This window comes from Conger conger, chromosome 7, assembly GCF_963514075.1.
Source record: "Conger conger chromosome 7, fConCon1.1, whole genome shotgun sequence".
In the NCBI taxonomy this organism is placed as follows: domain Eukaryota; kingdom Metazoa; phylum Chordata; class Actinopteri; order Anguilliformes; family Congridae; genus Conger; species Conger conger.
Window position 1 is genome coordinate 7,769,740 of NC_083766.1, and position 26,801 is coordinate 7,796,540.

Here is a 26,801-nt window from a genome sequence, read left to right on the forward strand (position 1 = left end):
AATGTGTGGTTATTTGTGTTACTGTCACCTTCCTGTCAGTTTTGACCAGTCAGACGTCTCTCATTAACAATGTGTTTCCGCTTGCAAAACTGCAGCTCACTGGATGTTTTTTTTTCCCCGCAACATTATCTGCAAACTGACTTTGGCTCAAGAGTAAATGTGTCAGTGTAGGTTAAAAATGTTGTTTGGTTTGTAACACAAACTGTTTCAAAAATAGAGTGGTACAGGTGTGGGAATACAGGGTGGTCAGAAGGATTCCAGCCCTGTTTTAGTGTCCAGCTTGCAAGAACAGGTTTTCAGGCCCTGTGTGAACGCCCCCGCCCCTTAGAGAGGGAGAAAAACACATGGAGGGGCACTCAACCTCGGGGATGAACTGAGCTTATGTCACCTGCCCCTCATAAAACTATTTATCTGTGTGCTAATGATGTTTGCGCCCTAAATCCCAACTGTCCGCACCCCCCCCCCCCCCCAGCCCCTGGTTCCCCAGGCCCCTGTTTGCTTTGGCCAGCCACATGGCAATAGAGCGGAGCTGTGGTGAAGAAGGAGAGTGAGAAAGAGAGAGAAGGAGAGAGGGAGACAGAAAGGGAGAGGAGAGAGAGAGAGAAAGTGTGTTGGGGGGGAGGGGGCAGCGGTCGACCGTTTTCAGACGAGGGCTGAAACGTCAGTTCTCCATCAGGCACTTTGATCGAAAATGTGGAGGGAAATTCCGCCGAGACCACGCTTCTGTGTCGACATCAAAGTCTTCCCCCTCCTTCGTTCGCCTGCGATTCTCTCGCCCCACAGTGGGGGGAGCAGGGAGATAAAACCAGACCCTGAGAAACTCTGAGACGCTGTCGGGAGGCACGCTGTGCCTCCTCGGTGACTTCGGGGGTGATTGTCTTGTCTCGGTCTGGGCCTAATTGCTCAGAATCATGGGACGCGGCCAAAACCTCCCCCAGGTGCGCATGCGTCAGTGCGTGCGCTGCACGATCGCCATGGAGACCTCTGCACAACCGGCACGGCATCCATCATAGCTTGTTTCCAGTGTGGAAGTATGGCTCGTTTCCACTCGTCCACATCACATTGGGAATTTAATAGAATGCCCTGAAGGAACTAATTAATACCACACACTGACATTTCCGTGTGGACTGTTCTTTATGCTTCAGAACTGGCTATTTTATTTTATTTTTTTACTTGAATCGAATAGTGATTTTATAGGCTGATTTTATTTTACCAAACTACACTTATTTTCAATGAGAAAAACAGCTATGTTATCAGTCGCAATAAAAAAAAAAACTGAATAACTAAACTGGTAAATACCCTCAGTTAATACAACTCAATTAATTCTACCCTTCATGCATTAATACCCCTGCTTAATTAAAGTGATCAGCCAGGACTCTGGAGTGGGGTGTGGTTGTGTGGGGTTTGGGGGGTGGGGGGGTTTGGGGGGTGGCATGGGACAAGTTTCAGTTGACCTACTGGGACAGCTGTAGTGGCAGACATGCATTAGAGTCCCACTCTCCCCTGCAGCTGTTAGTGAAGGTGACTGCTGAGTGCTGAAAACAAGGCAGGCTGTTAATGACCTGCCTGCTTCCACATGCACAGCAACTATCACTCCACTTAATGACTAAAAGAGCAAAATGGAAGAAATAATTAAATAACAAAATAATGCATAAATTAAATAATAATAACAACAACAACATTATTATTATTATTATTATTATTATTATTATTATTATTATTATTATTATTATTATTATTATTATAAGTAAACACATACACACATACTTGGGTGGGGAGAAGATACTGATTTTTGATTTTTGTCATTTGCTTTAATTTATTGAACAGTATGATTACATTGTACCTTTCATCAATCAGCCCATTGTACATGTAAAAAACACATACAAGCAAACGAAAATAAGCATGTACACTCACGACATGGTAAATAAATCATATTAATTCCCTTATATTGGTTGAAGATCATAGCGTTAGAAAATGGGTTGCCGTGGGTTATAGGATGAGCCAAAACAGGAGGTCGAATTGCATTGTTTTTTAATACACAAAGCTTTACAAAAAGCGAACTATCCACCAAGAAATTAATTAAATTATCCATCTCCATGATTTCGAGTCAGGAGGTAATTTAGTCGAACAAGGCTACTGTTCTCCCTATATTGTCCTAAATTAGTGTTTCGTTTACCGACCAAATGAAAGAGGATGGAACCGTAATTGTACATTAAGCAATCTCCTCCTCCTCTTCCCCTCCTACAAACAATACAGGAGCCTATGCAGGGTCGCTGTGCAAACTGACTCCACTTTCTCGTCCTCTCCTTCGCCGCTTTTACACTCCCTCTCAGACTTTATCTGGTTTGCCCTGCAAGAGGATCGCCCTCGTTTTACTCTGACGACGGGATAAGGCAAGAGAGAGACATGGCTTTCCTGCACAGCATTTTCTTCTGCGTTGCTGTCGCTATTTTTCTCCAGACTTTGCAAGGTAAGTGAAAGATGTTTTCTCGGTATTGTTCGTCCAATGCGCCTAGAAAACTTTGTATGCGACGGTGTTTGCCTATTTGAATGAGTGATGCGCACTCAACCAGGCGTGCGGCCAATTTGGATGCTCACACCATGACTTATAATTTAAAGGGTGTAGTAACTGGTCGACAATGCTTTGTCAGCCATCTAATTATTACAATATCAGACTTTCAATGGCCTGGACAGCTCGAGCTGCTTTTGCCACGATGTATACTAACCGCGACACGCGCATTGTTGAACTTAACGAGTTATTACAGCGCGGAACAGTCACACGTGTGTCTGTTGTCATGCAGTTCCCGTGTATTTTTTACCTATTGCATTTGAAAATGATGAATAGACCAATTTCTACCTTACATCCCAACTCGCGACGAGCTGATTTGCGCGTCTCCTACAGAAAGCAGTGGCACCTTACAGGTAGCCTTGTGGTGATAGATTCGTAGGCTATTTGTAGAAGTGAGGATGGTGCGTGCGCGGGGAACGGTTGAGATATCATGCAAGTTTACATTTATTTAAATCGAAGACGCCAGGTGCCGTTAGGCAAATATTGACAAAGGGGGGACCAGTTAAAACACAGAAACCAGGCCAATTTTGACTCGGAACTTTGTTACACAGGCGGCTATTTTTTTTCTTTTTACTGCTTACTGAGAATGGGTAATAAAAACCTTTGCATGGCCCATCGATATAATTTCAGCAAACTTTCGACAATAAGGCTTATTTATGTTTTTGTGCGTACATATTCATTGCCAATTTAAATAAACGGTTTAACGAAATTCTTATCTAATTCTCAAACTCAAAATAGTCCACTTCTTTTGTTCAAATAACTGCAGCCCTGTCGTTTTGCAACGGAAAGACCCATAGTCGCTTTGTTTGGAGAAACGGTAGCTAGCCTATAGGGTCTCCGTGACAAAAGTTGTCAGGACTTGCCTCCAGTGGGGAGACTTCGATTTCGTATTTACGCATAACTGTTTTCCATGTGCGCTCAATAGCATATCTGTATTTTTTTTATCACGTCGAACACGGGACCGTGGATAAACGAGAACACTGTGTGTTGTGGGTAATGTGCGTGCTTTGATAAAATTCTACAGTGACTGTGGTCCGGAGAAGTCCGGAACAGAAGAAAATGTCAGGCTTAGCGAATTAACCCGTGAATGTGAGGCACACGTAATCCATCATATTTATGAGTGAACCAATAACACGCAATAATAAACTAAGCCTCACTTAGTAAACACATGGGCAGTGGCAGACGCTGTCACGAACGCCTGAAGGAGCGTGAAACTGAGAATGCAAACCAGCAGTGTACGTAGAGACTTTCTTCGGCGGGAGGCGGCGATGGGGGAGGGGAGGGGAGGGGAGGGGGTGTCCGAAATAACCGCCAGACATTTTACAATAGAGCGTGCCTATGCTATTTTCCCCTCATGCACTGGCTCTGAACAGCATCATTTTTCAGATCACCTCCTCCACCATCTCTCTCTCTCTCTCTCTCTCTCTCTCTCTCTCTCTCTCTCTCTCTCTCTCTCTCTCTCTCTCTCTCTCTCTCTCTCCTCCCCCCTTCAAACAGCACCTGCCCCTTGAACTTAAAGAAACATTTTTTCCCCCCTCAGTTCTCTCTTGTCCCCTTAACCTGTCTTCACGGGGTCATGTCTTTGCAAACTTTTAATTCTCACACTCCTCCTCTTGACTGGGAAAGTAAAGATTTTTGATATACGAACAAGGGCAGGGACTGTCTTGGTGAAAATGTGGGGGTGAATAAATTGTAAATTGTAAATTGTAAATTGATGTGTGGTAACTGGAAAATAATTTGGGATCACGTCTACTAAATGGGTTTAAAAGATTTAGGAGCACACGTGCTCTTCAGAAAAACTGTTAACATAGAGCTGTTTGCACCTATGGCTGCTCTGTCTATAAACCGACCTCGGCAAATGACAAGGAAATATGTGGTGCAGACATCATGCATATACAGTAAGATGTCCTCTTGCCTCATTGAATCTCCAAATCTTAGGCCTGTGAGGTTTGCCAGATTCAATTTCCCCCTGTGCACAGACTAAGAGAGAAAATCTGGTGTCTAGTTTTCAGATTTAAAAAAAATATATATATATATTAATTAAAATATGAGAAAAGATAACCTTAATAGGGTCATCGAGAGCTGAGATTATCACAGCTTTCCTGCTGCTGGATGCTACTTAGCTAGCACTAAAGTTCAAAAACATCCTGCACAATCACCTACAAAATTACTCTTGCCAGAACATCTAATTGGCTGTGTGTGTATGTGTGTGTATGTGCGTGTGCATGAGTTCAATGTGGGCTTCCGTGCGTTTGCGTGTGTGCGTGCTTACCCACACAAATCTATCGCGGTATCACGATTCAAAGCTCTGTGTTTACCGAAACTAAAACAAAATAAAACCCCAGGAGTTCTTATCAGGAGACTCTGGGATGACTGTCTGTCTGCAACAATAGCAAGACAGCATTACCATAGCCACCGAGCCACAACACGACACCAGCCACCCCATCCTCTGTCAACACAGCAGATCACTCCGCAGCTTAGAGAGTCCAAACCTGAGGGCTGACCCCCACACGTGCGTGATCCGCAGCACAAAGGACGCGTCGTCGCTGATCCCTGCCGTCTCCGTCTCCAGACTTACGGCTTACAGTCGGGGATGAGCAGGTCACTGCACGTACAGCGTGGCCAGGGGAATGACGCTGTCAAAAAACAGGGTTCCCTTCATCGGCGACTTAAGAGTTCAACAGCGGACACACTGTGACTGTCTATGATTTCCTCCCCATCCCTGACCCCCCCTCCCTCGCAGCGCTGAACATACACAGTTCCGGGAGTTATAGTTTCTGATAATAAGCCAGTCACAGAGGTCCAGAGAAACGGGCTTTCCCTGTCAGCGCCACGGCCGGAGCGCAGACACATCCTTTCCCTGTCCTTTAAAGTTCAAGCCGGGCTTAGACGCGCACTCTGGCTGACAAAGGCCCCTTGCTCTATGCTTCCTGCCTTGGAGAGCGACCTTTGACCCCTGGACAGTCGGCGCATAATGAGGCGCTGTTTCCAGTGAGGACGGGCGGCCGCGTGAGTGACGCTCCGCGGCGACTGAGGGGCCGAGGCTGCCCAAACTCACCACTGCGGAACAATAATCTGAGCGTCCGGGACGGTAATAAAATTGAAGGGCCAGAAGATTTATGTGCTGGGAAGAAAGGGACACTACGGCTCCCAGCTTCCGCCAAACTTTCTACCGTGGCTGGGGAAAGGAGTCGGATACGGTCGGACTCAGAGAAGGGAGGAGGGAGTGTTCAACTTGTCCGGTCGGACATGTTGGGTGAAACTCTTGAGGTTAGGCGCGTTAGGCAGTGCCACACCTGGGCATTGAAAGTGCAAGCTCAGTTGGTTTCAAAGAGCAGCTGTCTAACCACTCTATCATAAGCGCCACATTAGTAACAGCTGATGCCAGTGCTTTGCATGTTTCTTGTGGTTGTACATGAGGTCTGAGTGTTTATGTGACACCTGACCTGTGGTCATTCAAGTTGCCAGTGTCTCTCTTGCTCTCTGCCTCTGCAGAGCACAGCTCATTGTCCGTCACGGTCCGTGCCCCATGATTATTTCAGCTGAGAACCAGCGGAGGGCAATTTTGGCAAATTCCTATTACTAAATGCGTATCCAATGTCGTATCCGAATTTAGCAAATGTTGCTAAATTCCCCTAAAATGAACTCCCCAATGCATGACTCATTTTTAAAGGTTTGTGAACTTGAGAGCTTAGTCCTGAGAACAGTCCCCTGAGTCAACCAGTCTAAAAGTGTACCAATCCAATGACATATATTACAGCAGACTCAGCTAAAAAAGCCTACCACGAAGTGAGAATGAAATCCGATTTTTTTTCAAAAACGCGAAATTCGGTTTTCTTCAAATTATGATTAATTATTACAAATTATTGCGGGGTCAGTGACCACAGCCTGGCTGTAGACGAAGGCCAACATAAAAACCCCTTTCTGCCAGAGGACGAAAGGCAGCATGGCCACTGGAAGACGCTTGATATGACATGATGCACTTTCTCCATCCCTGTGAAAATGTTCCATACTCTATCCTCATAAAATTACAGTTATCTCTATCCCCAGGCATCCTAAAATTATAAATGTTTCATAAAAGAAGCCAAGCACGCAGAGCGAGGGAGGAATACATGATGTGTCAGTGATCTACATTTCTAAGGCACTTTAACTGAGAATAATTTGAATGAGAGGATCATCTGCATACAGATTTCAAACTTCAAAGCAATTTTTTGGGGGAAATATCCTCAGGGTATCCAAAAGGAATGCCATTTTACATATGGGCAGGTGGGTCATGTAAAAGTAATATCATCCTCAAATTTTCTTGAAGTTTGAAGTTTTTTTTTCCAGGCCTTTCCTGGTTGTTAGCAGGGTGGGGGTGAGGGGGGGTCCAGGCCTGGCTGGAGTGGGGGGTGAGGTGCGGTCAGAGAACATCATGAGCGTTAACATCTCTGCTCCGCCTAGTCATTTAACAGGGATTTTCTCCTTTTTCATCTTACCAACTCAGTACGGGACTCCGACCGTGGGATCCCCTTATCTCCAGTCTTCAGGGCCTGACCTCCACCCCGACCGCCCTACCTCCAGCCCCCCCCTCCCCGGCCCGCTCCAGTGACCCGTCGAGCCCCTCTGCGGCACGCTGCCGTACAGGGGGCCCCGAACACAGCCCTCATTACCGGACAAAGACGGAGGCCGTCCCCAGCCTTCCGCTGAATCAGAACCTTGCATACGCCATCAATCAGCGCCGTTAGTGTTCAGCAGACAGGGCCCATGCCGTCAGTGGAAAGAAACCTTATCTGCTGTAGCCCCCGGTTACAGTACGGCACAGTCAATTGCTGATGGGGGTCAGGAACAATTTATTTTGCGGTAATGTATGGAGACATTAATCATCTTCTGACATACTACTTCGTGCAATATCACAGGCTCCCAACAGGGGGAAGCAATAGGGCTGTATATATATTATTATTCTTTTTTATTTATTTTATTTTATTTATTATTATTATTATTATTTTTTGTTGTGGTCTTAGTTCAGGGTGAAGTAAATGCATTTTAAATAAATTTACAAGTCGCGGATTTACATCTCCAGTTAAATCTTAAGCTCTGTCATGGTCTGACCAAGCAGAGGAAAAAACACAGAGATCCTTATCGACCCTTCTCTGGTCGTCATCAGCACATTTACAGAATGAGAGGTGATAAGGAACAAGCCTGCCTTTGTGTTAAAAAATCTGTCCAAGAAAGTCAACTGTAATCACCACGGCAAGGCTGTCTGACCACATCATCGTCATGGAATTGGTATTTTACTCAACAGAATCAACGGGAACATTGCTCATAGGTTCTGCCGGTAATTTCATACTCCTTCAAGTCTTGGGCAATTCTTTCCCTTCTCGGGCAGACATTTTTTGAAACCTTCTGTGCTGGATGTCTCAAGATGGCGTTGACGTAGGCAGCTGTGGAAATGGAGGGGATTTCCCTCGCTGCAGTCCGGCCAGGGCAGCTGTTGGTGCTTCAGCTGCTCGTCTGGGCCACGCTGCATTAGGGCATTACGGACCGAGAAATGTCACTGACGGACGCAGACATAGCCGCCATTAAGAGTTCCTGCCTGGGAAGTTTGCGCTTAGCTGAAAATAAGCAAATAAACAGATAAATCAAACTGATTAGCCTGCTAATTACATTTACAGTTCTACACGAATGTGTGATTTTAAATCTCTTAATTTGAAACAGATTCGGGTTTTAATGATTTTACTGAGCGATAGAGTACTGTGTAGGCAGTCAGGCACTTAATACACAACGGCTCATGAACCTGTAAATGTAACTGAGCATATCGTGAAGCTTCAGCCACAGTTTGAAAGTGATGGTGCTGTTCCTTACCTATTAGTGCAGACAGCTACAGATCTTATGAATGTGATCAGGCTCTTCTCAGGGGCATAAAAATAGTCTGAATATTTTCAAATGCTCTTGGTTGCCATGGGGGAATCGAGGAAGCTGTTGTCTACCTTTTTGCTCCCACAAGCACTTGCTGTCAGGGGGTTTGTGGGGGTTTCTCCTCCCACCCAGGGGAAAATGATTTTGTATGATAGCACTTCATTAGGACGTACTACATGTCTCAAATGAAGCGAACATTAGTCATGCTGTCAGTTCACGCGATAATATATGCAATGCCATAATTTGTGTCTTATCTGTGAGATTTATGAAGATCTAATTGGTCATTAGATAAAAATAGTGTGGATTTACTGGTCCACGTAATTTTGTGCATCAGCGAACCTGCACAGCTGGACCTGCTGGCTGCTGACAGAGAAATTCTGAGGGTGCACTGACCCCATGATTCAACTAAAAAAGTTTGTATTGTAATATCAATTATTTTGACTAGGAAGCTTTAGAAAATTAGGGGAGTTCAGGGATCAACAACATGTGCCAATCTGTATTTTCGAAGAAAAACTAATACATTGAATTATTTTATGAGTAATCAAGGAAAGTAATTTATTGAGTACAGGTCGTGATATCAGTTCAGTTTTTCCTTAAGATGAGTTAAAATTTTGTTTAAATCCTTAAATCCAGTTTGCCTCAGGGAGTCTCAGGAGTTTCAGGCGTTTAAAGCCTTGCTTTCTAACATCACCCTCATTCCACCTCTCCTCTCCCTCATTCTCCCTCTCTCTTCTCTCCTCTCCCTCATTCTCCCTCTCTTCTCTCCTCTCCCTCATTCTCCCTCTCTTCTCCTCTCCCTTATTTTCCCTCTCGCTTTCTCTCTCTCTCCTCTCCTCTCCCTCATTCCACCTCTCTCTCCTCTCTTCTCCCTCATTCTCCCTCTCTCTTCTCTCCTCTCCCTTATTTTCCCTCTCTCTCTTTCTCCTCTCCTCTCCCTCATTCCACCTCTCCCCTCTCCTCTCCCGCATTCTCCCTCTCTCTCCTCTCCTCTCCCTTACTTTCCCTCTCTCTCTCCTCTCTCTCTCCTCTCCTCCCTCATTCTCCCTCTCTCTTCTCTCCTCTCCCTTATTTTCCCTCTCTCTCTCTCACACTCTCTCTCTCGCTCTCTCTCCTCTCCTCTCCCTCGTTCCCCCTCTCTCTCCTCTCCTCTCTGCCACGCCCGCGTGCCTGATCAAAGACTTCCAGCATGCCGGGCACAAGTTAATGAGCAGTTAGGCTGTTAGGGAATAGCAGGGGCTTATGGCTGGCGTGAGTCCTGCTCTCAGTACCGTCCTCCTCTCCAGCGGCACGCAGCCACGCTGGGCTTAAAGAGAGAAGCTGGGCTTTAACTGCGGAGGAGTGGAGAGTTTGATGTTTTAACCGACAGTGTGGCGCGCAGTTCCGGAGGCTGGGTACAGAGGCACGATAGGGAGAGCTTTGCTGTTTTACTAGTATTTTTTTTCTTTCTTCCTAAATCATGATATTACATGTATATTGGTGTCTTATATACCGAGTCCTTTCAACAACTGTTCTGAACTTCGACTCGCATAATTGCGTAGTGCAACTTTTGTGAAAACGCAGCACTTTTTTAGTAGTACGGCTGATTGACGTACTCACCTGTCAGCTAAAGCTGTAGTCCAGGCTTAGCCATCCCCATAGCAAACAGAAGAAAAAAAAAAACAGCACAGGGGGAAGTGACTTCTAGTCCAGATTTGACTGGTGGTGATTAAAATGGCGGCGCCATTGACTTTGCTCAATCTACCGTCACCGGTCCGCTTCCCTGCAGCAGAGCAGTGCAGTGGATCTGAATGGAAGCTGACGCGTGTTGTTCGGAGCCCGGCTGATGCTGTCTGCGCTGGGCGCTCTGGGCTCGGACCTCGCTGTGCTCCGGCCTCTGAGCGCTGATCGGGCCGGAGACACTGAGCGGGGACGGGGAACGCGGGGGCCCTGGTTCCGCCTGACCCAACACGACGGGCAGGTCGCCTATCGGCAGGTCCGATAGGCGATAAGGGCTCAGCGTCAGCCGGCCTGATTAGAGCACGGCGCTCTCAGGAATGTCTGCCACCCTCCCCGGCCATCTTAGAGCGCTGTCGAGATAGAGCAGAATACCTCGTCTGGCTATACTCCAGTCCAGTTAGGTTATTTATATCTCTTTCTCTCTCTCTCTGTCTCTCTCTGTCTCTCTCTCTCTCTCTCTCTCTCTCTCTCTCTCTCACACTACCTCTCTCTCTCTCTTGCGATGGTAGATTAATGAGATTTTTTTTAAAAAGGAAAAGAAACTATTATTTGGCACATCTTGTAAATGAATCGCGCCATGTTCAGCTTCATGTTTGCGGAGTGGAATGCAGAGCTATCGCTGTGATCGGTGAGAGTTCCCCGCTCTCGAGGATCCGTGTTTGATAAACTCCCAGAGCCAGGGAGAGGGTGTGACCGACGGCTGTGTGGCAGGTGGCCGAAGAGCCGGGGATTTAAAAATCCCACGGTGTGGATCTGAGTTAGTTTCCGTTAAAAGACGTGACTGCTCTCTTCCCTGAGGAATGGGACCCCCCTCTCCCCCCCCGCCCTCTGCTTGTTCTTTCATCTGGGGTCTGTAAACTCAATCTTCCGTGCCGTCGATACGGCTGTCCTCCGCGGTCGCTCTCGCAGGTGAAGCCGTGGAACGGTTCGGCTTTGAGGCGTCACGGATGGGTTCGAGAGTTCATCGCCGTCGAAGGAGGGGCAATCGTGTGTGAGAGAGCAGACGAGAGTCGCTGAAGCGCAGAGGAGGAGATTGGATCCGTGTGCGTAACGGGAAAGGTCCCAGTGGGTACTTGGGTGCAGTTGCGCTGAGCTGGATGTGCGATACTCTACAGCATGTGGGAGCTACCCCTGTGACTTTCACTTCCTCTGTCTCAGGACTGACTCGGGGGAGTTCAGGAGGGGGGCGTATTTGTGTACGAATGTTCAGGGAACATGGTCCCTTGGTTGTGGTGCTTACAAGGACTTACAAACATAATACACACGCGTACACAAGCATGCACACACACACGCACACACACATCCCCCGCACACACACATCCCTGTACACACACACACACACACACATCCCCATACACACACACACACACACACATCCCCTGCACACACACACGCACGCAGACATGCATGCACACATGCACACACACATCCCTGCACACACACACGCACACACACACACACACATCCCCATACACATACACACACACACACATCCCCATACACACACACACACACACACATCCCCTGCACACATACACGCACGCAGACATGCATGCACACATGCACACACACATCCCCGCACACACACACACACATACACACACACACACCCACACATCCCTGCACACACACACACACACACACACACACACACACACACACATGCACACATGCACACACACACACACACACAGGGCTGTTGTGACTGTTAAATTGATTTCTCAGTATTACTTGTGACTTGCCCTCCATGTGCTGTAAAATCAACAGTAACGGTAAATAATTACAACAACTATGAGTGGTATTTCTTTTTCAATTTCTTTATAATGCAGATTAAAAAAACAGTTGTATGGGGCTATAAATCTTAGAGAGCAAAGTTTGGGAAAGCATATAATGGACTCTGTTTGCTTTGGTGTGAAAGAGTGGTGAGAGGAGAATAGTAGGACAGTAGAAATACTTAGATTACTAACAGTCTCATACAATCAGTCTCCTAAAATCATAATACATATTTGTGTTTTCGACAATTAGATAGCATGACAATCTTTAAGCTTTCATGAGACTGGCTTTCACTTCATAAGGCACCACTGAAGAAGATGCCAAATCCAAAAGCTTGTTTTAGTCTGTGGGACACAGCGCATTGCTCCTCTTGCCTTTGGATTATAACACCCCTGTCCCTAACCAAACCAAACATGTAGCAGATTTTCAGGGCAATGCCGCGTTGCTGGTGCCAGGCTTTTCCACCGTCCAATCGCATTTCAGCCGCCCCATCTGTGGGACACATGGCACTTCTTTAGCGGGGCGGAGTCTCCAGCTGGCAGGGGCTGGCAAAAGTCCCAGCGAAAAAGAGAAGGGTAGAAAGCAGGTTCTGCCTTTGCACAAATCCTACTGCCCCCCCCCCCCCTTGCCCTAAACCAATTCCCCCTCCTCCTGCACCCCACAGAAAGCAGCTGCGCACACCTGGCACCCGACTTATCACCGAAAGCAGAGGGACGTCTCAGGTTACACAGTTGTAGAAATCTTATACCTCAATACACCCCCCCTTTCGCTCTGACCCCCCCCCCCCCAAATCAATCTCAAACTACCTCCCACATCTCTCCTTCATCCCACCTCTCCTGCTCTGCATTGGCTCCTGTCTCACTTCTCTTTGTTTGGACAGAGGGAGCCTCAGGCCCGATCCGCATTAGAGAACTGTAGTAAACATTATTCCAGCACCTGCAACGGCAACAGATCGATCGTCTCCGCATTGCCACCTGAGCAAAACAGGCTGTTTGCATGTATGTGTGTGTTTGCGGTGCGTGTGTGTATGTGTGTGTCTATGCACGTGTGCGTGCGTGTGTGTGTGTGTGTGTGCGTGTGTTTATGTGTGTGTGCGTACGTGTGTGGGTATGTGTGTGTCTGTGCACGTGTGTGTGAGTGTGTGTGTTTGTGGTGCGTATGTGTGTGTGTGTGCATGTGTGTGTGTGTGTTTGTGGTGCATGTGTGTGTGTGTCTGCGCACGTGTGTGTGTGCGTGTGTATGTGTGTGTGTATGCATGTGCGTATGCCTGAATGCGTGCACGTGTATGCGTGTGTGCGCGTGCGTGTGTTTTGGGCAGTGTGGAGGGGCTTCGTGGGTGAGGTAGGGAGGTGGGGGGTCGTAAGCCCCAGGATCTGATTACCCATGAAGACCTTCTCCGCATTCCACACTGTAACAGATTCATTTTCTCCCTTCTTGGCTGCTCTGCCTTTTTAGATTTCAATGTAATGAGTTTTCTTTTCCCGGACTTAATCTACCGTGACTGATGCTAAAAGATGCTAACGCTGGCACAGTCAGTCCTGTCGTTATAGCGAATGGCAAATAGTTTCACAGGCCTGGGCTGTTTGTATTTGTGGGATGCAACTGGACTGTGCTGTTTCCTCTTATTGTAGTTACCAGACCCGCTTGTATTGGCAGCGTGGGGTGTAAACTGGAAACTGAAACTTCCAGAAAGGCGCAGTGACAGGTAGTATTGGTGCAATGATTGCGTTTCCGTCTCCATGCCAGAATCTCGTATTCCTGTGATTTTTTTGCTGGGTCTGTGGGAGGGTCTGTGAAACTGACCCTGGTAAGAGAGAAACGACAAAAAAGATTAAAGGGGGGGGGGGTTGTGAGTGTAAGTGTCCTCGAGCAAACGCTATAGGACAACATCCTTACCTAACAGCTTCACATCTGACAGGACCTCAAAATGAGGTCTAAGTTTCTTAGTTGATTTCCTGGTGCTGTGTCGGGAAACTCCAGTAAGTATGTGGGAATGAACCCCAGGAGACAAGTTCAGCACCGCACACCACAAAGCCAATGGCCCTTTCAAAAACAACAGATGTACCGGCTATCCAGCACAACAACTGTCCCTAATGTTTACTTCTTCTGACCAGACCCGAGTGCCTTTTAAGTGGCGACAGTGGTCTCCTCTGCCCTCTGCCCTCTGCATGAGGAAATCATTTCTCCTCATGTATTTTTGATGAGACCTTCAGCGGGTCCCACGCTGCTGTGCTGACCGGAGGAAGCCCTCGCCTGGGGCGCGGCTGCTCCTTGGCGTAAAGAGCGGACCAGCGTTTGCCCGGAACCTCACGGGGGCTCGCTACCAGATTCCTCTCGCCCCCGCAGGCAGCAGCCCCGACACGAGAGGGGGGTCATTTTATTCAAGTTATTTCACTGAAGTTATTTATTTAAGAGATGCAACATGTGTGCGATATTTCAACTGCCAAGAACGGCAGCCCTGCCGTTCACACTGCGGATGGTGTCTGTGAACCCTTTTTATTAGATTCTGGACTGGATTCTGTCAATGCGTGGCCTTAAGTTTGACTCACGGTCTAATGTGAGCGTCAGCTCTTTTCCCTCACAAACGCTATTTGCCGAGCTCGGATAGCACCATAATCAGTTTGCCTGTTGGGAAAAACAACAACATTCAGCGCTTAGCCGTGATGTCGATGGAGGCCAGACGTCCGTACGGAGCATCTGCTCTTGAGTGGCAAATGTGTGGCAGGGCTGTTTCACGGGGGCAGGCTGGTGCTGGGGCACCAGAAGTCGGCAGCGATGTTTGCTGAATGTCGTCGATGTGACTGTGGATGTGGAACGCCGTCTGAAACGTGAATGAACGGCGGAGGTGTTGTTGTTCCTGACTGCGTGCCTCCGGGCGGCGGCCACGCGTGAAACCCGAGGAGCGGAACACGTCAGGCGCCGGGCGTCCGTTTTCACGCCCGCCGGCCGAGATATGAAAGCGTGTCATCGGAGAACAAAGCGTCTGCTCCAACGGCCCCCGGCCCGGTCTCTCAGGATTGTCTACTCCGGTGTCCCCCGCCCGAAACCGTGCCCCGGCCGTGCCCCTCCCTCCACGGCCTGCCATTGTCTGGAAATATGCAGCAATATTCTGACCTTTTTTTTTGTTCTCTGGAGTCACCTGAGGGAGCAGACCCCTAAATTACTCTGTCCTCTGAGGTGACTGTCATACCAACTGCAGGTGATTCTTCAAGGGAAAACTTGATTTTCTTGATTTTCAGTTCCGCGCCTCAGCACAAACGTTGATTGATGGGATGTCTGCTAATGCGATGGCTGAGGGCTCATGGGGGCACTGGAAGTTGCAGTCGGCCCAGTTGCTCTGGACCCAGATGAACAGATGTAATATTATTATGTAATATTATATAATGATTATATAATAACATGAGGCCCCTTTTACACATTGCCGACGCTTCTTTGAGCACTCGCCCCCGGTCTCTACTTCACCTGAGTTGCACCGTTTGAATACCCGACTGTTTACGCAGTGTGTGATATTAAACGCCCGGCGTGGGGTCTCTGTGCGGCGCAGGAGTGGGAGGCTTTCAGGCTCCTCTCCCATGCAGGCCGCAGAGCACCCTGGAGTGGAGCCCTTAACCGGGCGCTGCTCCATCAGACGGATCCATCGGCGCACAACACATAACCTGCGCTGGAAGTATAAAGATATAAGCCAGCTATGTTTATTGCTAAGTTGCTCTGAGTATAGTGCTAATTTGATGAAGTCGTAAAGGGGCGGAGAGAGCAGCTCTGTGCTGAGCGTCAGCAGGACGGAGGAATATTGACATGCGGGCGCCCGAGCTCCCCTTTAGCCCCTCGGTAGCCGGCGTTTGTGTTCCCCCTGTGAAGCAGCTATGCAAACAGACCCCGTGGAGTTTGTGGGGATGGACAGGGCGGCCTAGCTGCTCAAACCTTACCCAGTAATGCACTCTGACCCTGCCAGTCAGGGAATATGTGTCAGTATATCCGGATATCAAGCCATGGAAATGAGGACATTAATATAAGTAGAAGTTTAGCGCACCCTCAGTAGAGAACAGCTTTTTGGCGACCCTCCTTGCCGTAGGATCTCTTTAATGCACACCCAATGTTTATGAATTTACTTACCATTAGATATTTGATTCCATTCCATTTCTTTTTTAGAATTAGTTAGTTTATGTACGATATATTTCAGAATATATCACTGATGAGAATGTACTTGCAAATTTGTATTTAGCAATATATGTCATATGTGCATTAACAGTGCTGTGACAAGTGGCAGTACAACTAGATTAAATAAAAATTTGTCTTCAAAATATTACATTTCTTTCCAGATTTGGCCCCATGAAAAGATTTTTTCTTGCTGAAGAAAAACCTGAAGATAAACACTAGCACTTAAATGTGAGTAAAGGTTAAGGGCAAACACTGAAAAATCCAGGCTTTCATTTGAACACTTTGCCACGTATGGATTTTCACACAGGCGTTACTTTAGGGTGTTTGATTGAGTTTGGGGGGGAAGTGGGGGGGGGGGGGGGGGCTTCCGGAGGCCAGAACTCTGGGTCTGAGGGGCTCTGAGTGTCGGCGAGAATGGGGCCCTGCTTCCCAAAAAACCAATGACTGAGACTCCCTGGGAGCAGGGAGTCTGAGCCTGAATGGTGGGCTTGTTTGGGACAGCCTTGAGGTGAACGGGCCCCACTCCACGCCCCGGAGGAAGTGGCCCCCGGCCCCTTGGCTCTATGCCCAGGGTCAGGCAGCTATCAGATCCCACCGACCCATTCACACGTGGCCGATACGGGCTCAAAATCGGATTACTGTACCCCCGCTAGCCGGACAACGGGCAGGGAACATAGGGTGTGGTCTGATGTCTGGAACTCGATGTGAGCAAAATTGTTACGTTTCCTTGGAGTCCCTCAGAAGGCCTCAGGAAATCGCTGAATTCACCAGTCAGCTTCAGCATATTTTATATTTCATTGTTTTGATGAATACCTTTGTTCTGGGCCAAGACTGAATACTAGGTGGTTTGTCCTCATCATTGCCTTAACATGACTGAATTTTATCCACTTATTATTTTATATTTTAATATTTAAGGTCAATGTCTAGTCCAGTGACTGAGCGTTGCTGCAATGGATGTCCCTGGTCACAGGGACGTTTGGTTTCTGCTCTGGACAACTGGAGTGAGTTTATATATTTTGTTAAGGACAACGACCACTGTCTACGTTCGATGAGAACAGAACATACAGTACATGAATGATCTGCGATTTCAGGACTATAAACTGGTCTCTGCATGGCCTGGCACTGTGTTCTTTTATGCCTGGGTTAAGTGTAATATTTAATATTTATTTAATATTTATTTATATTTTATTCCTGGCCAGTAAGCATGTGATTGTGATAATACCAGTCAGGGAACATTGTGGTATTGCAGTGCTGGTCCATGTGTATGCTTCAATGGCTGTTTATTACCAAAGACAAAGGTATGAGATGCTATCAAACCAGCAGATTGCTCCCATATGTATTATGAATGAGTCTGCGGTGCAGAATTCTTATGAAAGTGTGTAGATTTGGCAGGACTCTGAGCAGCTGATGCAGCTTATCAGGGGAGAGTTTGTAATTCTGTAACAATGCATGGGATATTTGCCCAGAAACCTCCTGTCTGTGGAGCTGTCCATCTTGTCCGAGTTTAGCTCTTCAAATCCCCGATTTCAGCCACTGCAGCAGCTAATGAGACATGTGCAAACAGTGGTCGACATGGCAACCACCCCCAAAGGCTCCAGCAGGAACTCTTTTGTTGTCAAAATGTGTATCTAGTTGGGCCTGTTCTTAATGTTTTTTTGTTTTTTTCCAACATCACTATTCAGACAATGAAAGCAAGAAAGAAGAATATTTTTTTCCACAGGTGAGATTATTTCTCCATTTTAAAATATGATTGTTGCTCTTACTGTTAATGTCTTGCAAACAAGCTTTGAGATGTAGCTACCAGCAATCATGGAAGAGCAGTAAACACAGAGGACTTGTGTAAAAAACACAACTTAAGGCTGGAGTCACTGGGATGTTGGCAATACGTTACTCTGTCCATACAAGGAAGGGATAGAACGCTTTCTGTAAGCAAACCTTTGTAGGGAAATGCCCTTCGAGACCTGTGTTTACCCTCACATGTAGCCAGCGGTTAATATCAAAACAGAGGTGCTAGGCAACTCATTTTTGGTGGGTCTGTTCTGGCTAACCCAGAGGCCAGAGAGGGAGACAGTCAAATTTGTTATTTGGATTATCCTGGACATCTCCAGCATCGGGTGTCATACAGGCTTTTAATAGTGAAACTGGGATCGTCTGAGATGCAATAGAGGCTAGTAATAGTAGTAGTAATAATAAGGTAGTAATAATAATAATAATAATCCTCTGCATGCGTGGTTTAAGGGGAGCAGTACAACGGTGCACCGCCTGCTTTAAGCCCCCCGCGTTCGCACCACAGCTCAGAGGGCGTCTCCGTGAGCCCACTCAGCGTGGGATGAGGCGGTGACCGCAGCGACAGCACACTAAAGCAGGGAGCGGAGTGGAGAGATAGCAGAAGTGGAAAAAACATTTTGTCCCTTTTTTTTTTTTTTTTCAAGTCGGCCATTTGTTCCGGTGCCTCTCTGCCAGCTCGTCGCTGATAGCCCCAATAGCTGGCCGGACTCCCCAGCACCTACAGTGCGCCAAGCGGAGATACTCAAAAGAGTTTATTGCCATATTTAGAGCTACATAGGAGCTGCCGCGTGTTTCCTTTGTGCGTCGGCTATTAGTGCAGGGGCGCGGCGAAGGCTATGCCTGCGTTTAGCCAGGAGTGCGGGTGAACACGGCTCCCATCTTGGACACATTCAAACCCGCTCAACAGGAGGCAGCTCTCTGAAAAGCGCTGCGTTGTCTGACCCAATTACTTGTCTCGCTCAGACGCTTTCCATTTCCAGCTCTCAGATGAGGTATCCCGGAATCAGAAATAATAAACCGAGAGCCTGGACGTGTAAACAGTTCGAGCGGACGGCAGCCAGCTAAAATGTTTCCCGGGGGAAGGGGGGCCAGGGGGGGGGGGGGGCAGGACGTCAGCTGTTGCACGCTCGCGTTTTTTGGAGCACGGGGGGCTCCTCGCAGACGTTCCCCCGGCCATTTTGTGGCCCGGACGAAATCGAGAACCCGCGAAAAAGCGGACGCCCCACCGCCACAGTTATGCGCCCACATTACGTTCGCGGAGGATATGCTGAAGCACAGCCGCGCAGGACGTGCCAAAGCACACTCGCGCTCTGCCCGCGCGCTTGCAGGCGAATGAAAGGTGGGATCGGCACGGCTGCAGTTCAGAGGCTGCGGTCGCGCTGGAGGGCTTGCTAGGCCGCAGCAGACGGCGCTGGCTGTGCCTGAGAGTCTGCTGTCTCTTTGTTCTCGGGGCCGTTTGAGTCTGACCGCCGGTCACGCTGGCGCGGTAAGCCAATCGGCAGCTGCGAGCTCGGAGCCCCACCTGTGACCGCGAGACCCCCAAAAATCACCCAACACCTGTTAGCTCAACTCAGCTTGAGCGGGCTTGGGAAGAGGCAGACGTGTGAGAATGGCACTGAGCATTAGGGTTAAAAGGCCAATGAGGTTGCTTCTGTGCATTCTGGGGAAATGTAGTCTTTGTCCATACCGAATTTGTGAGTATCCCTTGATCTTGACTTCTCTTGATTCTGGTGAGATCGCACCAATAATCGTTCTGTGGACTGAAGTCGTTCAGATTTTTCTGTTGGAGAAAACTCCCTCTGTAAGAGTTTGGCCTTTCTGCCAAACAGGAAGAGCTGGACGCCTGTATACACATGCAAACAAACAGTCAAAGACACAGACACATACTCATGCGAAGAAACTCACAATCACTCAAAGACACAGACATATACACAGACACGCCTACACACACACATGCTCTCACACATGCACACACACACAGCTGGCCTGGTTACTGGTCGTGTCTGATGCAGATGCTTACATAGAGAGATTAAATTCATGGTATGTAAATAACTGTGGTGCAATGCAACACTGCCCCCTGGATTTAGTCAACCAATGACACGCCAACGTCAAGTGCTCCTCAGTCAACAGCAGCGCAGATGAGTCAGCCTGGTATTAGAGGTAGTAACTGGGAGACGATTAGATTGACTAAAGAAGATTGGGCAGAAGAAGGGAGAATTCAACCCCTTGATAAAATCGTCCTTCTATTCATCTGAAACGTCCAGGATCATTCAAGTAGCGTATCATTGCAAAAGGCTGAATTTGTCTCCCATTCCGACAGCTAGAGTTTTGAATCTAGTCTGGCCACTTCATTGTAATCCATCCATCCATCCATTATCTGAACCCACTTATCCTGATCAGGGTCGCAGGGGGGCTGGAGCCTATCCCAGCATACATTGGGCGAAAGGCAGGAATACACCCTGGACAGGTCACCAGTCTATCGCAGGGCACACACACCATTCACTCACACACTCATACCTATGGGCAATTTAGACTCTCCAATCAGCCTAACGTGCATGTCTTTGGACTGTGGGAGGAAACCGGAGTACCCGGAGGAAACCCACGCAGACACGGGGAGAACATGCAAACTCCGCACAGAGAGGCCCCGGCCGACAGGGATTCGAACCCAGGACCTCCTTGCTGTGAGGCGGCAGTGCTACCCACTGCACCATCCGTGCCACCCACTTCATCGTAATGCGGTACCAAATTGACAGGATGTACCAGTCTGGAACCTTTACAAGGTCAGAAGGGGCTTGACCCTGTTTAGTTTATGAGGCTTGAAAGAGAACACTGATCTGTGACAGATCCGGGACATCCAAAATTACATCAACAAATCCCGTAGCTGCTACAGGAACTTAGAGTTACAATAGGTAAGATTTTTGTGTTAAAACATTATTACAAGACCATTGTAAATCCCTTCCTATCATTGAAAAAGGCTCACTGACATGTTGACTCACCCTCTGCCTGTGTTTATAGTCCTTAAGTTTGGGTTTCAAAATATGTAGTTGACGAAAACTGGCCAAAACATCGTGCTGTGCAATAATTCAAGCTCATTGGTTGAAACTTGGTAGTAGTTTCCTTTATTTTTTATTTGGGGGTGGGTGGCGGGGAGGCTGAGGGATCATCTACGTAAATGGAGCCAGGATAGAGCTAAGGGACCTTCCCCATAAATGGCCGGTTTCAGTGGCCGGCTGCTTGTCCCTCATATGCACATGCAAACAAGCTCCTCTCCTGTCTTGATGCAGAAAACGAGGCTGCGTTCAGTAAGCTGTTTTGTCTCTAGATGGTCTTTGTATTCCATATTTCACACTGTGTCAGCTAAAGTAGTTTATTGTGAAACCTGCACAAGGGATATTTGGCTGTTGGCAAATGGTTGCTCACGCGGCTACGCACTTAGCCGCGTTACCCGGCACTCCTTCAGTAATCATGAAAGCAGATGACATACGCTTCATAATAGCAATTCAGTCGACGGTCATTCATGCCGTCACTTTCTGTTTTTTTCTTTTTAAGTAAGCAGCTTGCTGAAAAAAAGGAAAGTAGGTAAGTCCTGTTTATATTTTAGTGGAATAATTTATACCTTCAATCTTCAGGAATTCGCCAGTAATATATCACGCACAGAACTGGTACACCTGCTCACATAGCTCAGGCAACGGTTATTATATATTCCCCTGATTTATGGTCCCGTGACCCCCTCGGCTTTCTGCTCCCAGTTCAGTCACACACAGCGCGCAGACGCACACACACGCACACACACGCACACACACACACACAGACGCACTCTCTCCCTCACCGTGGCAAGGACTAATCACCACAGGCTGACGCTGATCACGGTCAGAAGAGGCACAGCCACTGTGACAACATGTGCTGTTGTACTCAGCCCTGCTCGTCCCTATGGGCCGGGCCCCTGGTGTATCACGGTGCGGTCCCACACGCGGACACCCCTGCTGAACCCCGGGGCCCCACACTGAGGTTGGAACGGAGGGCCCCTGTAATGAAAGTGCTACAGTGGCTGCCATGTTAGACAGGGATGCCAGGCATTCCTCACAGGTTTCTCTCTCTCTCTCTCTCTCTCTCTCTCTCTCTCTCTCTCTCTCTCTGTCTCTCTCTCTCTCTCTCTCTCTCTCTCTCTCTCGTTCTCTCTCCTTGTCTTCCTGCGTCTCCGGTTCCTGTGTGGGTCCCGCTGTAATGGGCCTCCGTGGCCGGGTCCTGGACTCCCGCCAGAGACGCAGGCCGGACGCAGAATGCGTGTGTAAACCCCGCAGAGTCCCTCTCCGAACAGCGAGCGTCGACCTGCACTCACCCACGGGGCGAGGCACACACCCTCTTCCCCTGGCTGATTAAACCCCACAGTAACTCCCCCTCAGCCACACTCCACCGGCTCAGGCACACACACTTTACACTGCGCTCAGTGCTGTGTTTTCACAGGCGGCATGATGCCATATTTGTTGCGATTAAGATTGTGATGCTAATGATGATGATGTCGACGATGAAGACGGGGATGGAGTTATCTTTAAATCCCCTCGTGTCACGGATTTTAAAAGTTTAGGGCTGACTTGAAAAGCGTTAGATGTTGGGCTCTCAGTAACTCTTAAATGCACATCAGACGTCCCTGTCTGTCAGGCACCCTTCAGGGCTGCGGGCTCCGGTTTCCCATTCTTTCCGGAGAGTGTCCTTTGTGCGGTGAAGTGCTGTCGGATTGCAGCGCTTCTGTGTGGAGGGAACTCACCCGCCTCTTGCGTGCAAGCGATTTTATCCAGAATGAACAACACGTGCTCTCCCTCTACTTCTTTCTTTCTGTCTTTCTTTTTTTCTCTCTGTCCCTCATTTTCTCTCTCTCCCCCTCTCTCTCACATACACACATACTCTCTCTCTCTGTCTCTCTCTCTCTCACATACTCTCTCTCTGTCTCTCTCACATACTCTCTCTCTGCCTCTCACATACTCTCTCTCTCTTTCTCTCTTACATACACTCTTTCTCTCTTTCTCTCTTACATACTCACTCTCTCCTTCTCTCTCTCTCTCCCTCTCTCACATACTCTCTCTTTTTCTCTCTCTTACATACTCTCTCATATACTGTCTCTTTGACATACTCTCTCACACACATACTCTCTCTGTCTCTCTCTTTTACATACTCTATCTCTCCCTCTCCCTCTCTCTCCCTCTCCCTCTCTCTCTCCCTCTCGCTCTCTCTCTCTCTCTCTCTCTCTCTCTCTCTCTCTCTCTCTCTCTCTCTCTCTCTCTCTCTCTCTCTCTCTCTCTCTGTGAAAGGTAATTACCTGGCTTCAGATCTTTTTCCTGCTGAAGGCAGTTCGTTGCCTGTTAGGCTCCCACAAACGGTCTCTTATTTGGGGAGCGATTACAGCCCTCCAGCCCCAGAGATTCTGGAGACGGTGGCCCCTGCTGGTTCGTTCTTGTGAACCGGAGTGCGGTGCAAAACACCAGGGAAGCAGCCCACTAAGAATAGTATTCTGAATTATCATACTACGCGTAGACTCATAGCATGTTTTATATTTGGTTGAGTTCAATTTTGTGGTCACACTTTACAATGGGGTTCATGAATTGTTATTAACTGATTAAAGATGAAATTAACTTTTCATTAGTTCATGCATTTGTAAAAAAATAACAAACGCATTTGTTACATGATATTTATAAATGAGAAAACCATAGCTAACTTTTTCATTCTAGTATGAATTGGCGATAACTGTAGCTGAATTAATGATACAAATGCATTGACAGAGCTGTGCAGGCTAACCTCCCAGTTGTAGATAGTTAACAACTGCATTAGTTCTTGCCAATTAATGGAACCTTATTGTAAACTGTTACCAATTTTGTTTTTGTTCCTTTTTTTCGTCTTTGTTGAATTTCTTCCTTTAAGGAGTCAATTATTGATATAATATCTTTCTGGAACGTTTCAGAATCTTTCGCTTCTCTGGCTTATATCCAAAATGGCATTTGAGCCTCCTGTGCTGCAGGCGCCTATATGAAATCTGAAAGTTGTCTTTTACCTGCACGAAGGAAGCAATTACTTTTCAGTCCTCTAAAATGCGGGGGACTATGTATAAAAATGGATGCAATGCCTACACAGGTCACCCACTATGGATGTAAACACCCTCAAATGAAAGTTAAAAGTCTGCACTTTAACCTCGTATTCATTGTTTAATTTAATGAAAAGAACAGAAATACGTATGGACTGCGCTGTATTTCGTGTGATCGGTTTATTTGATTGCTGGACGCATGTTTCTCAACGTCCTTCATTATCAGCGAGGTCTGTTTTTCACATGTTTTTTTTTCGTTTTGTGCCAGGAACATTGCCATCTGCTGAACACAGCGGGGGCCCACACAGGCACACAGGCCCAGGCTGACCTTACCGAGAGTCATTGATCTACAGTAGCACCTGTGAATGAACCAGCCCAATGTACTCGCTCTCAAGGCTTGTGTTTTCTAATTAGAGAGTTATTCAGATCGTTGCAGATTTTATCCAAACTGTGTCTGTGTAGAATGTTTATTCGTACAATATTTGGAGCGCATTTCACTCCTGTGGTGAGCCAGGAGGCCAACTGCTACAGAAAATAATTCCCGATCCGGACCGGGCTGGTCGTGTCTGGTTCGGTCTGATCGCATCCGCGGTTGATCACCTCCCATCTAGCTTGAAATTGAATTTTCTCTGTGTGTCTTGGTGCCAGATCTGGCTGGTCGGACCAGGTGCAGACAGGTTTCCTCAGGTGCTAAAAGTCTGTTGTTATTGAGTGTGGAAGTGCTGGCCCTGAGTCTGCTCGCTCACAGAAACGGTCTCCTGCAGGCTGTACGCTTGTGTGAGCTGCTCTTCTCTTTCCCATAATGCTCGCCGCCTGTTCTCTGAGCGGGATCCAATCTGCGCAGCTGTGGGTATAACCACACGGCTTTTAGTACGGCGTCTGAGAATGTGTCCCTTCGGAGACTACTGTCGATTCTTTGGTTGTTTTGGCGGTGTTTGGGGAGGTTCGTTTCACATTATTACAGCGCTCTTGCCTCCTAACTTCTCTAATTATGTGTTGCCATATTGTTTGAATAATTGATGGCATTTCCTGAAGCGTCACCCGGCTCTCCGCTAATCCCTGCGACACCGGGGTCCTCTTAAAGTTAATGTGGCTCCTGCAGCCGACCGCTACTAGCTTTCCTAGTGCAGCACTGCCTCGCAGACTGCAAGGCTGGCGTGTATGTGTGTGTATGTGTGTGTGTGTGTGTGCTTGTGTGTGTGTGGGCTCATATCCCCTCTCTTCCCCTGCATAATTCAGAAGCTCTCTAGCATTTACTCGTATGTTTCTGTGGCAGCTCATAATCCGCACCACCATCTGTGCCTCCGAAACGCCGTTCAGGTATGCAACAGGTACTCTCAGCTGGAACGCCTTACACATTTTTGTTCCAAGCTTTTTTGGCCCCTCTTTCTCTCCTACCCTCCAGCCTGCTCTCTCTCTTCTTCCAGCCATACTCATGTGAATTTAACCTTGACCTGTGCGTGAAATTGTATGCCTTCCCACGTTTGGCTAGACATATGATATGTTGCTTTCCCAACCCTGGCAAATGGCATCTTCCAAAGCCCAGCACGTTTAGTGTTAATGTGCGCTATGAGGGAACAAGCGCAACGGGTCGAAGGGAAATTGATCGTTCCTAGAAGGAAGCCCCCCTGCAGGGCTGACCTCAGGAAGCTGACTCATCATCGCCTCCCGCAGGGAGGGAGAGGGAACAGCAGGATTAGTGACCCCCCTCGGCTGACTGGCATCTGTGCCCCCTGCTGACCTCAGGAGCTGATATATGGATGGGACAAGAGACATACGAAGGTTATCCACTCAAGTCTCAAACTCTGGCAAATCAACCATGCCGTCGCCCAGACAGCGTTGGTCACTAATCATAGGGTCAATGCAGTTCATAAGCATACGCGGCAACTCATCACCACTGATCTGCGTGGTATTCAATTATAGAATTGCAACTGGGAATGGGTGATCAGGACCTATTCCAGAAAGAGTATTTCAAGCCATTCAGTCCTGAAAATTGAGTTCAGACTAACTCCGAGAAGTGCATTTCCTGTATTTCTTGACAACTGCCATTCTTTAAATAAACATTATTTTCATCAAGTTCATGAAGAGACCTTCCGTTTCGTACCTAAGTAAGAAGAGAGCCCGATGGAGCTTCAGCAGACTTTGGTAAAAGCGCGCTGAGAGTTCTCCTGCCCTGGGCTGAGCTCCAGGAAGCTGCCAACTGCTCAGTGGAATGAGCCGAGATAAGCCGAGCTGCCAGGAGAGGCTGGGCTGGTGATGCACATTCACGATTCTTCTCGCCGCGATGCTTTTCCAGTCCAGTCCAGTCCAGTTCAGCGGGACGCCAGCTTCGGTCAACACTGGAATGGCAGAGGCTCGAGTAATTTGGCAAAACTTCACTTATATTCCATTCCTTCCCCCCTCCCAGTCCTGGACCCCCCACCAGCTGTGGCTTTCGCAGAGGATTACACACCCCCCCATTCCCTCACCCGCCAAAAAAATGTTTGTTTACAGCCGCTATACAAACACTATCACTTCCAGAAGAAGCACGCCACTAATGTACGCACAGTACCTGTATACATTGGCTCAGTGCCACTGCCTCTGCATACACATTGTTTGTATGAACTGACATAATCATTTCTGCCGGACAGTCATCTGTAATCATTGTGGACATGCTTAAGATGACAGTGATACCGCTGAAAACGGCCACAGGGTTTCGCCTAATAGAGTTACTCTGCCAAAGATCCTTAATAGTATAATTCAATTTTGCAGAGGGCGTACGGGGCAGAACTCATCTTAGAAAGCTTAAGCATATTTGACTTACTCTTAATGTAATAAAACCTTCTC

At 47.8% G+C, this 26,801-nt stretch overlaps 1 protein-coding gene across 2 annotated transcripts in view; it reads left to right on the top strand.

Annotated features, from left to right (window-relative positions):
* The first annotated feature begins 2,317 nt into the window (after positions 1-2,317).
* mcama (melanoma cell adhesion molecule a) overlaps positions 2,318-26,801 on the top strand; it is a 51,258-nt gene continuing 26,774 nt past the window's right edge. For both annotated transcript variants that reach the window (XM_061249934.1, XM_061249935.1), the window contains exon 1: positions 2,318-2,470. In XM_061249934.1, coding sequence (XP_061105918.1) covers positions 2,407-2,470 — 64 coding nt within the window. In that variant the 5' untranslated portion in view covers positions 2,318-2,406. The remainder of the gene's footprint in view (positions 2,471-26,801) is intronic.